Source organism: Thermobia domestica, chromosome 16 (assembly GCF_964235325.1).
Source record: "Thermobia domestica chromosome 16, izTheDome1.hap1.1, whole genome shotgun sequence".
NCBI classification, from domain to species: domain Eukaryota; kingdom Metazoa; phylum Arthropoda; class Insecta; order Zygentoma; family Lepismatidae; genus Thermobia; species Thermobia domestica.
The window spans coordinates 138,778,581-138,796,683 of NC_137469.1; the positions used below are offsets into that span (position 1 = coordinate 138,778,581).

At 37.5% G+C, this 18,103-nt stretch overlaps 1 protein-coding gene across 5 annotated transcripts in view; it reads left to right on the forward strand.

The window, feature by feature from the left end:
• Positions 1-18,103, forward strand: part of DNAlig4 (DNA ligase 4) — a 201,063-nt gene that overhangs the window by 172,742 nt on the left and 10,218 nt on the right. For all 5 annotated transcript variants that reach the window (XM_081743176.1, XM_081743173.1, XM_081743172.1 and 2 more), the window contains 2 exons: positions 6,904-7,175; positions 10,231-10,350. In XM_081743176.1, coding sequence (XP_081599302.1) covers positions 6,904-7,175; positions 10,231-10,350 — 392 coding nt within the window. The remainder of the gene's footprint in view (positions 1-6,903; positions 7,176-10,230; positions 10,351-18,103) is intronic.

Sequence of the window (18,103 nt, forward strand, 5' to 3'; positions counted from 1 at the left end):
AATGGGAATTAAAAACGAAAATGAGTCTTTTCCCCCATTATCGGAATTATTTTCGTTTTCGGAACATAAGTGTCAAGCACTTGAGAGCATCAAGACAACTCATAGTGATGGTCATACAAGAGACGCGAAAACTCTTGATATGCGAGGCAAGTCCAAAAGGTCTTTTCAGAATAGTAATACATATGTAGTAACAGCAAAGGAATTATGCATGTTTTGTAAACAAAATCATACTTTATTTCAATGTTCGTCTTTTTTGCATGCTAGTAATAAGGAAAAGCAAGAATTTGTTCGTAAACAAAGATTATGTATAAACTGTTTGCATGGTAATCATTTTGTTAAGGATTGTAAGGCAGGGTCTTGTAAAAAATGTGGTAAGAAACATAATACTTTACTACACTTCGAATCAGATGATAAGCATTCTATGATTAAGGACTTAGTAAGTGATAAGAATCCCTCAGCTCAATCAGGATCAATCAATGGTACGCAAGAAACATCACAAGGCTCTTATTGTACTTTGAAAATTAAACACATTCCTCAGGTTATTCTATCAACAGCAATTGTGCATGTGAAGGATAGTAGCGGGGTAACATATCAGTGTCGTGTTCTTTTGGACAACGGTTCTTAATCGAACTTTGTGACAGAAGCCTTAGTACAGAAATTGAGATTAACTAAGGATAAGTATAAACAAGGTATTCCTATACAAGGTATAAACGATGTGTCTTCTGAAACAAAGTATTGTGTAAATATTCAGTTAACGTCAAGAGTATCAGATTTTTCAAGAACCATGAATTTTTTAGTTTTGCCTCGCATTACAGGTAACATTCCGGCAGAGTTAATCAATTATGAGACTTGGTATTTACCTAAGGAAATTCAACTAGCAGATCCTCTGTTCTTCCAGCCAGACAAAATTGATATGTTACTTGGGGCAGAAATATTCTTTGAACTTTTATTGCCAGGCCAAAAGACACGTGAAGGTGATTTCCCAATATTACAAAATACCAAGTTAGGATGGATTCTTGCCGGAAGGATTCCACCATCATCATCGAAGTCGCTTGTTAGTCAGCATCCCTAAATACCTACTACAGCATGCTTTGCTCACATTGTTGATGGGTTGGACCAACAGTTACGTAAATTCTGGGAGTTGGAAGAAGTAGACGCTGTAACAATGAGTAAAGAAGAACAAGAATGTATGACACACTTCCATGAAAATACTCGAAGAGATAGTACAGGCAGATTTGTAGTTTGTTTACCGTTTAAGGAGAATCAGAAGATTTGGGAGACTCATATGAAGAAGCCTTAAGAAGATTCAATCAATTGGAAAGTAGGTTGCAGTGGAATCAAACCCTACATGCAGATTATTGTAAAATTTTGGATGAATATCTTACATTGGGTCACATGAAAGAAGTTAATACATCAAAGGAAGACAAACATTTGTGCTATCTACCACATCATCCAGTTTTCAAGCCAACTAGTAGTACAACCAAAACAAGGATTGTGTTTGATGCTTCTGCAAAAACATCAAACGGTTTATCTCTAAACGATATTCTGTTGACTGGGCCTACTATCCAACAAGATATGTGCTCTATTGTATTGCGTTTTAGAACGCATCAAATTGTATTTAGTGCAGATATTGAGAAAATATACCGTCAGATAAAATTGCACCCTGACGATACATGCTTTCAAAGAATACTATGGAGGAAATCAATTAAGGAACCAATTAAAACTTATGAATTAGTAACTGTAGCTTTCGGGACAAGGCCTGCACCATATTTAGCAACAGGATGCTTACAACTATTGGCAGAAGAAGAGGCAGAGCGCTATCCAGTTACATCTAAAGTAATCCAACGTGATTTCTATGTTGATGATTTGGCGTCTGGAAGTCATGATGTCGAAAGTGCGCTTGTGTTACAATCAGAGTTGATCAATTTGTTGAAGAGCGCAGGATTTGTTCTACGAAAATGGAGTTCAAATCATCCTAAATTGTTAGAAGCTGTCTCGCCAGAATTGAGAAAGACGGAAACTCCATTTCAATACAATCGGAATGACGGGATCAAGACATTGGGTTTAGAATGGCATCCATCATCAGACAAGTTGTTGATTTGTAGTAAGGCACCAACAAATACATCATTATTAAAAAATGAAAGAATTACAAAGCTTGAAGTCACAAGCATCATTGCGTCAATTTTCAATCCCTTGGGACTAATTAGTCCAATTGTAATTTCTTTCAAAATGTTTTTGCAGGAATTATGGTTATGCAATGTACACTGGGATGATGATTTGCCTGAAAGACTATTGGAACGTTGGAATCATTTATTCGCAGAGATACCCATCATCACAAGGATACAAATTGATAGGTTTTTCTTAGTCCAGGGCCAAGTTACGAACATTCAGATTCATGGATTTTGTGATGCTAGCGAAAAAGCATACGGAGCTTGTATCTATGTCAGATCAGAAAACAAGACGGGTGATATAAATGTTTGTTTATTGTGCTCAAAATCAAAGGTTGCTCCAACCAGAAGAGTAACACATCCACGATTAGAGTTATGTAGTGCAGTACTCTTAGCGAAACTTGTTGAACAAAACCATCCCTATTCTTGATATGAAAATCGATGAAATTCATTTATCTAAAATTGTGTTAGCTTGGATTGCATCACCAGCAAATCGCTGGAAGCAATTTGTAGCAAATAGAGTTTCGCAAATTCAAGAAATTACCAACATCAGTGTTTGGAAACATGTTTCGTCACAACAAAATCCTGCAGATCTCATCAGCAGAGGAGTAAGCTCTACACTTTTACAGCATTCCAAATTATGGTGGCATGGACCTGAATGGTTAAGGGATTCAATGTCATGGCATAATGAAAATTCGTCGATGGAAATAGAGATTCCAGAGGAGCGGATAACGTCCAAGACTGTATTGGTGAATATTAATCATACAACGAACTTTATGGAAAGGTTTTCCACCTTAGGGAAGCTGCTTAGAGTTGTTGCGTATTGTCAAAGATTCATTTACAATGTGACACATAAATCTACAAGAAGGAATCATGCATTATCAGGTGATGAGCTAAGGACAGCCTTACAAACATGTGTTCGTATTGTTCAACGTACTTTTTACAATGAAGAAATTCAAGATATGTCATCAGGATGTTCCGTATCCAAAAACAGTTCATTGAGAGATTTACATCCATTCATTGATAATCAAGGTCTTTTGCGAGTAGGAGGAAGATTTGAACATTATGATTTATCCTATAGCAATAAACACCAATTGATCCTCCCTCCTGACCATCATTTAACTAGACTTATCATCATTTAACAGCAGAACATTTGCGTTTATTGCATGCTGGACCACAATTACTCTTAGCATCTCTTCGAGAAGAATATTGGATTCAACGTGCTAGACAAGTTATGAAAGCAGTGCTACACAGATGTTTGCCGTGTTTCAAACTGAAGGCTGTGACGTCAGAACAATTGATGGGTCAACTTCCACCACCTAGAGTGATTCCTTCACGTCCATTTTGTAACACCGGAATTGATTATGCTGGTCCTGTGATCTTGAAGAATGCTCCTAGAAGTCGTATCAGATGCAAGGCATACATAGCCATATTTATTTGCTTAGCAGTTAAAGCTATTCACTTGGAATTAGTAACTGATCTAACCGCATCAGCATTCATAGCAGCACTTAGAAGATTTATATCTCGAAGAGGAAGGTGTTCTCATATTTTCAGTGATAATGGATCCAATTTTGTCAGGGCAAATCATGAGTTGAATTCATACAAGCTGTTCACTTCAGAAGCGTTTGAGGATTCTATTAGTGAATTTGCTGCCTCAGAAGCCATCACATGGCATTTCATTCCTCCGAGATCTCCACATTTTGGTGGTCTCTGGGAAAGTGCCGTCAAATCAATGAAATATCATCTAAGGTGAGTGATTGGAAATACTGCACTCACATATGAGGAATTTAAGTACCTTATTGACCCAGATAGAAGCATGTCTCAACTCGCGACCTATCACCATTTTGTCGAGTGATCCTACAAACCCTAGCTATCTCAGTTCTGGCCATTTTCTTATTGGTTCACCTTTAATGAATTTGCCTGAACCTGATATAACCGATATTAAGGAAACTTGTCTCTCTAAGTGGCAACGTATCCAACAGATGCAACAATACATATGGAAACGTTGGTCTACGGACTATCTCCATGGACTGCAACAACGCACCAAATGGAAGAAGATATCAGAAAACTTGAAACCGAATACTATAGTGTTAGTGAAAGAAGACAATCTTCCCCCTTTATCCTGGCAGTTGGGAGTAGTCGACGAGGTGTGCAAGGGGCAAGACGAACTTGTAAGAGTAGTGAAAATCAAAACAAAATCTGGGACTTACAAACGTTCAATAACCAAATTGGTTCCCTTTTGTTAATATATTGTATTAATTTATTGTTATATTCCCTAATTGTTGATTGTGTCCAATCAAGAGAGGGGAGTATGTTAGGAATTTCTTTTAGTTGTAACTAGTTTAGCATTCGAAGATTGGCAACACTGACAAAAAATGGAACAGAAGAAGAAGAAGAAGAAGTGTGAGTGAAACATATAGTTGGTTGGATGCACACATAGACATTTAACATTTATTCAGTGTTTTTGTACAATTTAAGGTTTAGAATATTCTGCAACATCTAGTTTTGTTCCAGCCTTTTATCTTGTGGATTTATATAGTTCATAACACATGTAGTAGTATCTTTCAACATTAAAATCGTTGGCATAAAACTCAATCAGCACGTTTCATGTGGTATCAGGGAACTCTATCACCTTCAAAGTACTCCCCTTCACGATCCTTACATCATTCCATACGATTTTTCCATTGTTGGAAGCAGTGTTGCCAGTCATTTTTTGAATCATGTTCATGACATCCTTTGCTTTTCTTTTCACAGCTTCTACAGTCTCAAATCTGGCTCTTTTCAAGGATGACTTCACACTGGGGAATAAAAAAAGTCACACGGAGCAAGATCCGGCGAAGATGTCGGGTGATCTAACACTGGAATGGCATGTTTAGCCAAATATGTCTTAAATGATAAAGCCGTATGAACAGAAGAATTGTCTTTGTGCAGAATCCATGACTTCGTTTGCCACAAATCAGGTCGTCGTCTTCTTACTTGCTCACGAAGGATTGCCAGAACGTCAAGATAATAATGTTGGTTTACAGTTTGACCCTCGGGTACCCAATGAACATACACGATCCCACGGATGTCGAAAAAGCAATTATCATGGCTTTGAATTTCGATTTGCTCTCGAGCTTTCTTCTGGCGTGGAGAACTCGAGCTCTTCCAATGCAGGACTCATAGCGAGTCACTTTTTTTTTTTTAACTAAAAGTTACTTTTTTTCAAGTTGGCCACTAAAAGTTACTTTTTTCCAAATTTGTCACTAAAAGTTACTCTTCCGGGAAGTAAAATGACTTTTTTGTGTGATTTATGTTTTGCATTGGCACTTTTTTAACAAAAATATGATAAAAATAAATGGAAAAAGGCAGAAACTTATTACTCTTCTAAAAGCTTTAGTACTTGCTGCCACATGTGAAACAGTCAGATTTATTCTCACTTCAGCTTTTATTCTTTCTAAAGCACATGGTTGGTGTATGTTTAAGCTCTCAAGGTGAGGTTGAAGACCCTTCTGTGTCTGTTCTTTCTTCTATCATAATAGTCTTTTAGTTTTCTCTTGTAGTAGTTAGCGCTCCGCTCAACGTTGTGTGTGTGTTTGTGTGGTTCATCATGTTCACCTTGTGGTATGCTTCTTGTATGTTCTTCTTAAGAGTAGGTGATGAACTTGAATATTTCATGGCTTTGAGAACTCTCAATGCTAAGTTAAATATAATATCTGAGATGAAGAAATTCGGAGACAGGCCAGAACTGGTTCCACTTACTCAGACGCTTCTTACATCAGCTAAGTCTGCTTACCGTAACTACAAAGCATACTTAGAAAACCTAAGAAAGGAGGAAGCTCAAAAAGATGTAAAGAAGAAAAGATGAAACAAAACAACAAAGAGAGAGGCGATGGAGAAATTGACAAAGAAAAAAAGGGGCATGATGAGAATTTGATCACTTTTTCGTGTGCTTTTGGTCACTTTTCAATTATTTACAAAAAAAAAAAAAAAAAAAAAAAAACTAGGCCACTATGAGCCCTGCAATGCATTGATTGACGCTTTGTTTTAGGATCGTGTGTGAAAAACCACTGTTCATCACACGTAATCACTTTGTCTAAGAATGTAGGATCCTTTTCAATGTTTATCAACATGTCAGTACAAATGTTCACTCGAGCTTCCTTCTGTTCCAATGTCAGGTTTCTTGGCACCAATTTTGAACACAATTTACTCATGTTCAAATTCTCATGTAACTTTTGACGAACACTTTCTTTGTCTATTCCTGTGATTTCAGCAACAGCTCTAATGCTCAATCGACTATCTTTCCGAATCACATCACTCAGTTTTTGAATGTTCGTTTTTGTTCTCGACGTGCAAGGTCGTCCTGGATGCAGGTCGTCTGTGATCATTTCCCGTCCTCTTTAAAACGTTTAAACCACTCCAACACTTGTGTGCGTGATAAGCAATAATCACCTACACTGATTTTAACATATCGTACTTTTCTGTTGCGGATTTTCCCAGCTTGCACAGAAACTTCACATTAGTACGCTGTTCCATTTTAACACTCAGCATTTTTCCGACGGAGCATAGACGTATATTCCGCTTTGTACAAAGACCACAGCAAAACTGATTGACCTGCATCCAGGTCAGTCTGTCATTCAGTAGGCAGGGTACCGTGCTATAGAATCATGCATTGTTTTACTTTCATGTACGCGTTGTTTGCCAGTAGCTAAATCAATGCGTTTTTTCTAGCCATATTTCGTGTTTTTTATTTCAGGAAACGATACATATGTAGTAATGGCTTCAAAAGAGACAATACGTGTGAAAAATATCGCACAATCTAGGAAATATAACGTAGTTTTTATGGATTGGTTTCTGCGCTGCGTAGACCAACATAAAATTTTGCCTTGGAGACCTTCAGACTTAATTAGTCCTTCAGAAGACACTGCAGAGAAGTTATCAATAGAATTCGATCGTTTTGGTGATAGTTATACAGAACCCATTACTAAGGAAGAACTACGGAAAGTGTTTCAAGCAGTAGATAAAGAGGTAAAGTAACATCTTTTAAAATCAGTGAACTAGCATGTGGTCAGAAGAAGGTGGTAACATACGATTTTACGGGTATTCACATACACGTTATTATATAAGTTCGTATTATATAGCCTATCTTACACATATGATTACGGGCTACCATTTACGTATGTTCTCTTTCTCCCTCTTTTAAAAGTCATATTTTCTATAAAAATATTTTCCTTGGTTTGAAAATCTTCTGTATATTCGTAACTATTAATCATACTACAATGAATTTTATCAAATGCACGAAGGTAACCAACAAAGTTCTGTCGTTTTTGTGGAGGTCTGTGTTCCATTGGCCCTCACGCAATAAGTTGAATCCGAAAGAAGATAAGGTGAAGATCAGTTGTTGGTGTGGGTATATCCAACATACTACCTGGTTGTGGCAGTTCAGTTACACCGTGAACTTGTGTAAGGACACAGTGAACATGGAACCTCCACACAGCGTCATAAGGGCGCGTATGCTGTACGAGTTCAAACTGGGGTCAAACGCCGCTGCAGTGGGGCAGAAGATAAGCCAGGCCTTTGGTGAGGATGTCATCACTACGCGGACAGTGCAGCGGTGGTTTAACAAGTTTAAGAACGGTGATGAAACACTCGAAGACACACCACGTGCCGGAAGACCAACACATGTCTAAAATGAAGATCTTCAGGCAGCAATTGAGGCTAACAGTGGCCATACATGTGAGGAACTGGAACTACAATTCAGTGTGAGTGAACAAACCATTCGACAGCACCTCCATCAACTTGGGAAGCACTACAAGTTGGATCGAAGGGTCCTATATGATTTTACTCCGGGCCGGAAGGCAACGCGAGCAAACACCTGTGTTTCTTGGCTGTCTCGTCTGAGGAAGGAGCCATTTATGGACAGGATATTGACATGTGATGAGAAGTGGGTCCTATACGAAGCTCTACGGCGCCGTCATCATTAGTTAGCATCCAATGAACCGGTTCCAAAATATCCGAAACCAGCACTGCACTAGAAGAAGGTCCTGTGTGTTTGATAGAGTGCTCGCAGCATCGTGCATCGAGAACTGCTACCAGCTGGTCAGAGCATAATGCAACTATGTACTCTTAGCAGTTGAGCCGTGTTCAAGAAAAACTCAAAACTCTGGAGCCAGCACTCCTGAATGGCAAAAGGGTTCTCCTGTTACAGGACACGTTAAGTCCCACGTTACTAGGATGACCCAGAACACCATTCTACGCCTTGGATGGGAACTACAGTTGCATCTGCTATATTCCCCGAACATTGCACTGTCTGATTATCAGCTGTTCCATTCTTTGGACAATCACATTAGAGGACGCCAGTTCAAATCCCTAGTAGAGGTGTAAAATGTACTTGATACCCTCTTCGCTTGATGGCCCATCAAGTTCTACCGCGATTGAATCTATAACCTTCCAGAACGTTGGCAGAAGGTCGTCGATGCTGTTGGGAACTATTTTTGATCTTCCAGGTACGTCTTAGGTGACATATCGATGTTCGAATGTATTGGGTGAAAAAACGACAGAACATTCTTGGTTACCTTTATATAACCTAGGACGTGTAGAATTTTTCATGGTACTTTTCGTGCAGGTACATTACTGTAAGTTCATGCTAGGGGCGTCAAAATTAAAATTGCCGTATTTAAGGAAACTTTCGGAAAATTTTCACAAGTTTATGTATTTTTACACATACGTGTGGTATCATTCGAAGCTTTTCGTCACTCTGAACTCAGTGATGTTTGAAGAATGTTTCTGTTTTTATATCTACTATCCGTACGTCAATGAAAACTTGGCAAAAATATAGTCTGTAATACGTAACATATTTTAGGCACTCAGATTTCTCCAGACTTTTCTATTTTCGGATGAGACGCTCAATTCTGGAAGTTAAGTGGTTTACTTAGTTCCTTTAGTAACTATCGTATATTTTTTTTATTTGTTTTTCATTGTTTATGCTGAGATTCCGTTGTTTAATGGAAATATTACTCTTGGTAAGCACAAAGATATGATCAATATTGTATTTTGTGAATATATATAACAGGGTGCAAATTTGCAAAGTCAGATGCAGTCGCTAATCCAAAAATGGTTGTCGCCTGTATCTCTCACGTACAAATTATGAGAGGCTTCCCCCCCCCCCCCTCCCCACGACTTTTGGTATGAGAAAGTAATAAATTACATCAGGGCATAAGATTTCAAAACCAGACAATTAGATTCAGGATAATCAATTTTGAATTGGGCAATTCATATAGGTGTTAAAAAATATCTTACTTTAATACTTCACGTTTGTGTAAAGCTCTCTCCCTGTACTGACATACCGGTTGTCGATTGCAGATCTCGAATCAAAATCCTTTAGTGAAGCGCCATTGATGGAAATTGTCAGCAAATCATCCAGTGTGTCAGTCTTCAGTAATTCCTGTTGAGACTGCTGAAGCCTCTTTCACATGAAGCAGTACTCTCAGGTAAAACTGAACAAAATGTGACAATTGGAAGCAAATTTGGGAATCTTGTAATGAAGTTTTCACTGTAAATCTTTTTCAGTATCTGATTCAACGTCAATAAAGAAAACAAAAGCTTATATTCTGCCCACTTTTCTAAGACAAGGTGTGAAGACTTCACATTCCGTATTGTTTCTCACTCAGTGACAATTATTTTCGTGCGAAACAGAAACTGCGCAGCCCTGTGAGTTTATGGAGAAACATTCCCTACTGAACACTGGTCGCTAGCTCTAAATTTCTAGTCACACATGGCGACCTGGCGACCGGAAATTTTGCGCCCTATATATATATTTTGTAGTGATAGTGATGTGTGAATGTACATTGAGCAACTCAAATATCAAAATGCAGTACAGATATACGATTAAGAAGCAAAGCCAATAAATGATACTTGCAGCCAATAAATAATGATAGATGAATGAGATATTTTATACGTATACCCACCCTAAGAACAAAGACTTGTAGTGAATATATTATAAAGACTTAATTTAGATAAATAGAATATCCGTGTAAGGATAACTTCCCAACCACTAATTTCTTCTAATATTTTCTAATTTCAGGGAGCAAAAATTAAACTCATACAAGAAGAAATAGCCTCTTTAGACATTGAGATATTTTCTGGACCAAGCCCTTACGGAATTTTTCGTTTATGTAGAGCATATTTTGACAAGTATAGCAAGGTTTGTATTACATTTTTATTACAAGATGTTATTCGTGATACGGCAAAGTCGACGTAGTTGTGAGAATGAATATACTAATTAGTCTTATAAGGAATATAAGTAGAGACCTGAACTTTTCGTTTTGAAGATAACAACGAAAAGTTGCGGAAAGCGAAATAAATCATTTAAATATCTCTAGAAACACTCAAGGTGTAGGTTTTAATTATTTTTATTTATGGTGGGAATGAGAGGGAAAATCTCTCAGAACAAAATGTGGGAGCACTAACAATTTTGCCCTTCGAGGAGTGAAGACAGGAAAGAAATTGCATGTTCAATAGGAAAGGGAACATATAAAAAGATGCGTCGATCTGAAGCAAATAATTTATTTTATTTTATTTTATTTTTTTTATTTTTTTAACTGCAATTTGTACTTGTTTGTGAATGTTTCTTTGTAGAGTTGTGGATGGGGGAAAGAATAAAATATTTATTTGTTTGTAGATGAACTGCACAAAATATTAAATTATATTGTGTGTAAGTGAAAAGTTTAAAGTGTTTATGCACATTTTCCTCAGAATTTATTTTGAGAATTGTGATGAAGTTCGTAGCCATTGATTAGATACCTGTATTGATGCTTGGTTAAGGTGTCTAAAAGTATCAGTTTAAAAGAGCCATGGAAAATTATTTCTTCGCGAAAAATAGCACAGAATTCTAACAAACAATAAAACCAAATTTAAGGAGAAAATAAAACTAAAAGTTCAGGTCATGAAATATAATACACAAAGAGTGAAAAGGTGCATAGCGGGACCGAAACTAGAACCAGTGATCTTCGGCGTACCGTGGCGTAGCGTTAACCACCACACCACTCAGTCCGCTTCCAGAACAGCCATACTCTCTCTCTCAAGCTAGATATAAGTTTAATGGGGTACAAGAATTGAATTATGGACGAAGGTTAGATTTTGTATTGTCAAGCATAAATATCGTGTGCAACCACCAAAGAGACAAAGAGCTTTCTAATTTACTTGTTTGTCAAATTAAAGGATGACAGTGTAGTATAATTAGCAGTAAAAGTTTGCTGCCGGTTGACTTGATCAAACAGCCTGTCTAACACATATCCTGTGTTTCTTTATCTTCGTCTTCTACCAAAGAACTATGTTCCGGATATGGATGACCAAGTCTAGATTCAGGGAGAACCAATAGATAAAAACGGAATTGATATCAAAACACGAAATACTGGAATACCCGACGATACTTAATTAAATGATTCAACTCGGAAATTAGGAGTCAAACTTAATCATTACAATTTCTTCTTCTACTAACTGGGATCGGTTTTACGGATGGCTAACTTCACCCTTTTCTATCTTTTGTGATATGCACTGAGACCATACTGCACCAAATCTTTCTTCACACAATCAATCGACTTCTTTGGTCAGCCATGCGCTCGTTTTCCATTCATTTCTATAGCATCCACTCGGTGAGCTACATATTCCAAAGGTTTTCTTCTTACGTGCTCAAACCATCAAAGTTTACTTTCGTGAATTTTTCCACTACTGACCTTATCTTTATTGTTCCACAGATCACTTCATTCCTAATCTTGTCCTTCCCCGTCACCCACACATCTACTTAACATGTTCAACTCGGCAAAATGAAAGTTCTGTTCCTCTCTCTTGTTCATCGTCCAACATTCTGCACCGTATAATATGGCAGGTCTCACGACTGTTTTGTAAACCTTTCCTTTAAGGTATATTAGCACCCTACGGTCACACAAGACTCCTGCGAGTTCTCTCCATTTCGTCCAATCCTGCTTATTTTGCCGTTTACATCTACTTCTATTTCTGCATTTTCTGTTGATCCCAAGTACTTGCATTTCTTCCTCATTATCACCTGTTCTTCTTCATCCAGTCATATTCTTGTATTTCCCATTTCAGTTTTGCTGAACAGGTAATGTAGATATTCTGTTTTGATTTTACTAATTCTAAGTCCTTTGTTCTGCAATGCTCTTCTCCAGATATTTAATTTCTTTTGCAGTGCTGCCTTAGTCTCACTTACCAGAACAATGTTGACCGCAAAGAACATATTCCAAGATTCTAACGCTTGCTATTCTTCATAAGTTCGTTTATTACACTTGCAAAAAGATATTGGCAAAGAGTGATGAAGTCCCTGAGATTCCCTGTGGCTAAGTGGTTAGCGTAGGCGTGGGAGACCGGGGTTCGATTCCTGGCGGGGAGCTTATGTGGTCCGAATCTCACTTTAAACTGTAGGTCCACTCTCATGTAGCCTCGCTACTGAAGGGGACGCTAAACTAACAATCAAATCAAATCAAATCAAACCTGGTGAAGTTCTACTTATACATTACAATATACGTAGTAATATAAGTTAATCATTATATATATATATAACAAATATGAATTAGTGGAAATCACAAATATATTCGGAAACGAAGTTAAGAGTTTAATAAAGTATAATAAAAAGTAGGCTTTTATTGAAACATAGAAAGATATTATTGAATAGAAAGAGAAAAGGCAAACTTCTTGAATTCTGAAAAATTATAATTTAAGAATAATTAGTTACATTTTATAAAGAGTACAGATTTTAGATAGACAGTGCCATAAATATATCATTCATTCCCACAGTCGATAACAACGACCCTATGCCTTTCATTAGACTGTTAGCTTATAGTAATCTACATTTTTGTATCCAGTTTTTCTTGCTGTTTCCAGGTCAAGCCAAATGTATATCTATATGAATATCCTAGAAGCTCAACATTTATTTTAGCCCCGAAGATAGGATGTTCCATGTAAAAAATATATTATTATTCTGGATATAGCTTTATATTCATTACGTTCTTCTTATTTTTATCATATTCATTAATATCTCACTGCTTTTATTCATTATATATATATTTTCTCTCATTCCTCATCTGTAATATTTCCTTTATTCAATTCAACTTCTGCCCATTTGTTGCATTCAATTATTCGTTTTTCTGCATATTAGCATGTTCCTACCATCAACTATTAAATATATAGTATGATTCCCAGAATACTAACAAGGAACATATCCATAGTGCATGGTTCATTAATTCAAATTCTACATTCAGTAAACAGAGAATCAGAAGATAAGAAAAGGAAATATACCCAGCACCCCTTCTAGTAGTTCCAATAATTCCCAATGTTCTATATGTAATAAGAGTTTTCTCAACTCAAGAGGAATAACCATACATAACAGCAAATGCCACAATGACATTAATAAGGATAAGAAAGTAATCGATGCCACCGCGAAACAACAACCTAGTGCGCAAGTTTCGAATACAAATGCTAATGTGATAGATGAAAATGCATTAATATCTAAATATAGTGATATTTTACGAAAATTAAAATCATCAGTAAATATTTTACGAAGAGTTCCGCGAGGAGCAAGATATGTTATGGCAGATTTGTTATGTGAAGTGCTTGAACAGATAGTGAACTCTGACAATTTGGAATCCTGGATGAATCTGTTACTCTTCCCCTACGTAATACTTTGTATGCCTCCACATACTGTAAAAACCAATAACCTAACTACGTGGGTAAAACAAAGAATCCAAAATTGGTCAAGCAGCTCCAGTGACAATATAACAAACCAAACATCTTTGAAAAAAAATAAACAAAAACGCATAACTGACTGACAAATCATCTAATAGCATATTTATCAAGATAATTGAAAATAAACTCGCAGATGGAGATGTAATGGAGCAGTCAGACTTCTTATTTCCGAAGATACTTTAGCTCCAACAGATGCAACCATATTGAAAGCCCTAAAAGCCAAACATCCTACACATGCATATGCATTTACAGCTCCTGATATAAATGATTTTAGCACTGATCTTAACAACGTCACATCTAATGAATTTCTTAAAGCACTGAAATCCTTTCCTTCAGGATCGGCTGGTGGTTTAGATAGCATGCGCCCTTCAATTATCAAGGATTTGATACTATATAATAATCAAGATTCTAAAGATCGCCTAATTAAGAACATTTGTGAGTTTCTTTCAAAGATTATATCAGGTAATGTTCCTAAAGAAGTAAGACCTATTTTCTTTGGGGCATCCTTAATAGCCTTGACAAAGAAAAATGGCGGTATCAGACCCATTGCCATTGGGAATGTTTGGAGGAGACTTGCATCCAAGATTATCTGTGGGAGGATTAAACAACCACTACTCCAATTCCTTGCTCCACACCAACTTGGAGTAGGCGTTCAACATGGTGCGGAAGCGGCAGCACATACAGCACGTATCTATTACTCATACCATCACCAGAAACCCAAAGCTTTCTTAAAAATAGATTTTAGGAACGCATTCAATGAAATAGACAGATATACAATGCTATCTATCGTCAAACAAAATTTTCCTTCGATATATCCCTATGTACACCAAAGCTATGCTGAAGCCAGTAATTTATATTATGGCAAAGATATAATTTTATCAGAAAGAGGAGTCCAACAAGGTAATCCTTTAGGTCCAGCATTATTTGCCGTAACATTGCAGCCTATAGTCAATAATATCAAGACAGACTTAAATATCTGGTACCTCGATGATGGTGCAATAGCTGGAGATCCGGATATTGTATTAAATACATTAAAAATGATCAACACAGGAGCTACAATTGGTCTGCAACTAAATTTCTCGAAATGCGAAATCAGCTTTCTTGAAATTACAAATGAACAAAAGCACACACTGTTTTCGTCATACACCGTACAACCAAGAGCTCCAGGTATCCAATTAATGTCGCCATCAAACGCTTTCCTCCTTGGAGCTGCTCTCTCAGCTTAATCAAGAAGAACTCTATTAACTGAGAAGATTAACCAGTTAGACATGTATTTCTCACGTCTATCATCAATATCTGCTCATTCTGCCTTTTACTTACTAAGAACATCATTTTCCATCCCAAGATTATTATATTTCCTGCGATGTTCACCTTCATGGAAAGAAGAGGATTTATTAGAAAGATATGACAACAGTATAAAATCTGGTTTGGAGTCTATCCTAAATTGTGTTCTTGAAGATAGCACATTGCTTCAGGCATCTCTCCCAGTTAATCTTGGTGGATTAGGCATTCGAAGACCCTTAGATTTGGCTATTCCCGCCTTCTTGGCATCATTCTACGGCTCTCAATGTCTAATAAAATCACTTCTCCAACAGAACAACAATCTCCACTGGAATTCTGAAGTTCAAGATTGTTCGTCCACATGGTCATTGTTGGTGTGCTCCGATTTACCCGACCTCAGTTTCAGGGCTAAACAATCCACATGGGAAGAACCTATCATACAATCAAATTTTTCATTTTTACTACAGTCTTCCGACAACCCAGAAGACAAGGCCAGACTGATCGCTGCATCGTCCATTGAGGCAGGTGCTTGGCTCAAAACTTTGCCCTCACGTCCTCTAGGCCTTCACCTGAATGATGAATCTTTTAGAATAGCAATTGCGTTAAGACTGGGAGCAGATATTTGCGAACCCCATAAATGCCAAGCGTGCAAAAATCCTGTTGACAAAAAAGGACTACGTGGTCTCTCCTACATAAAAAGCACAGGTAGACATCCTCGACACTCGAGCTGCAACGACATCATTGTGAAAGCACTCATCTCCGCATGTGTACCGGCAATAAGGAAGCCAAATGGCTGTAGTAGAACAGATGGAAAAATACCAGATGGGATGTCCTTAATTCCTTGGAAGAAAGGTAAAGCCTTAATTTGGGACTTCACATGCACAGACACTTTGCACCTTCCAACCTTCCTTTCTCTTCAATCCAGGCGCGCAATGCAGCAGGTCGGAAAGAGATAGAGAAAAGAAGAAAATACAACAACCTTATGGAAAAATATCAATTCGTACCAGTTGCAGCTGAATCCGGTGGCTCGTGGGGAAGGGAAGGCCTAAACTTCATAAAGGAAGTAGGAAAACGCATCACACAGTTATCCGGTGATGAAAGGGCAACCAGCTTCCTAATTCAAAGAATAAGCATGGCGGTGCAGAGAGGTAATGTATCTTCAATACTAGGAACCATACCTCCTGGTAAAGCACTGGAGGAGATTTTCTTACTTTAAAAACAAGAGTAATGTGTCCATATTGTTGTATACTAATCATTAGGGCCCGGATAATTATTTAATTACATATTTTTGTAGGCGTTATATTTTTATACAAAATAGTGTAATAATGTCATTTGTGACTCATAGTGCCTAAAAACAGCCATTTGAAAGTACATATATTTACATATTTTACACTTATATACATATAATTACATATTTTACTCATAAGCACATAATTTTACATATTTCTTGATATTTTCATGTTTTATAGGAATTTTTCATACAAAAACTGTTCACCAATAACTTTGAAAAGAAGAAAATACTCACCTCTCTTTGAATTTAAAGTGCTTGCTTTATTTTTAATTTTTATTTATTTATTTATTTATTTATTGTTTCACTGCGTTACACCCTTTTAAAATAGTATTGAAGCGTAGTTTGGCGGATTGATAGAGAGAGTTGGACACAACCTGATTTGATTAGCAATCGTACACTCTCGGTCGCGGTAGTAGGGCTCACATTCTTACGTGAGATTAATAATTCAATCGAATTACTATCGCGACGCGGTTTTACGATTGCCTATCGTGTTGTTGTCGCAAACTCGCCCCACTAATATTTTCCTTCGGCGAAAAATATTAAATCAGATGGGGAAGTTTGCATTCACGCAATTGGTAGCACTGAACTCTTGATTGACAAACGTGAAGCGCCTGCCGCCACAACCATGCTGTGCTGTCAGCAAATCCTGTTGCCAAGATGCCAAAGGACAAAACCCCGTTGTCAATAAGACTTAAGCAGTTCACGGAAGAGTTTGAGCATTTTTCCACCGATGAAAAAGTGCTTTATTGCCAGGTTTGTGAGAAGGGTGAGCGTCTCATGCGCTCAACGTTCCCAAGTTGTGCAAAACATATCCACATCACGCCATCAGACCCGAGCTTCTAAACCTAAAAGCAATTGCTAGTAACTGAATCTCAAGCTCAAAGTAGTCCAGGGCCACGGAAGTCTCAGTTTTCAAGTGATCTGTGCCGTGCTATGGTATGTTCTGATATCCCTATTTGGAAACTAAACAATACAGTACTTCGTGAATTTCTGCAACAATACACACACGAAACAGTTCCAGATGAATCTACAATCAGAAAGCATTACGTGCCTGATTTATATGTGGAAACAATGAACTCTTCGTGGGGAAATCGGTGATGGTCCTATTTGGGTGTCAATTGGCGAAACAACTGATGTAGAGGGGCGACATGTTGGTAATGTTGTAATAGGTTTGTTGAAAGATAATGAAGTCAGAAAGCCTATCCTGTTAACTAGTGATTTGTTGCCGCGATGCAACCATAAAGCCATTGCAAAACTCTTTAATGATGCTATGGGACTTTTGTGGCCTGATGGTATCAAGCATAACAATGTCTTCCTTCTAGTGACTGATGCAGCACCGTACATGTGCAAAGCTGCAGAAGCTTTGCAAGTATTGTATCCGAAGCTGTTACATCTAACTTGTCTTGCCCACGGATTTCATCGTGTTGCAGAATTTGTTCGTTCTAGATTTTCACATTTGGATTCATTAATTTCAAATACAAAGAAGGTATTTTTGAAGGCTCCCAGTAGAGTTGAGAAATTTAAAAAACTGTTCCCTGAACTACCTCTTCCTCAGCCGGTACTAACGAGATGGGGAAGCTGGATTGATGCTGTGTGTTCCTATGCTACGAACTTTGATGCAATG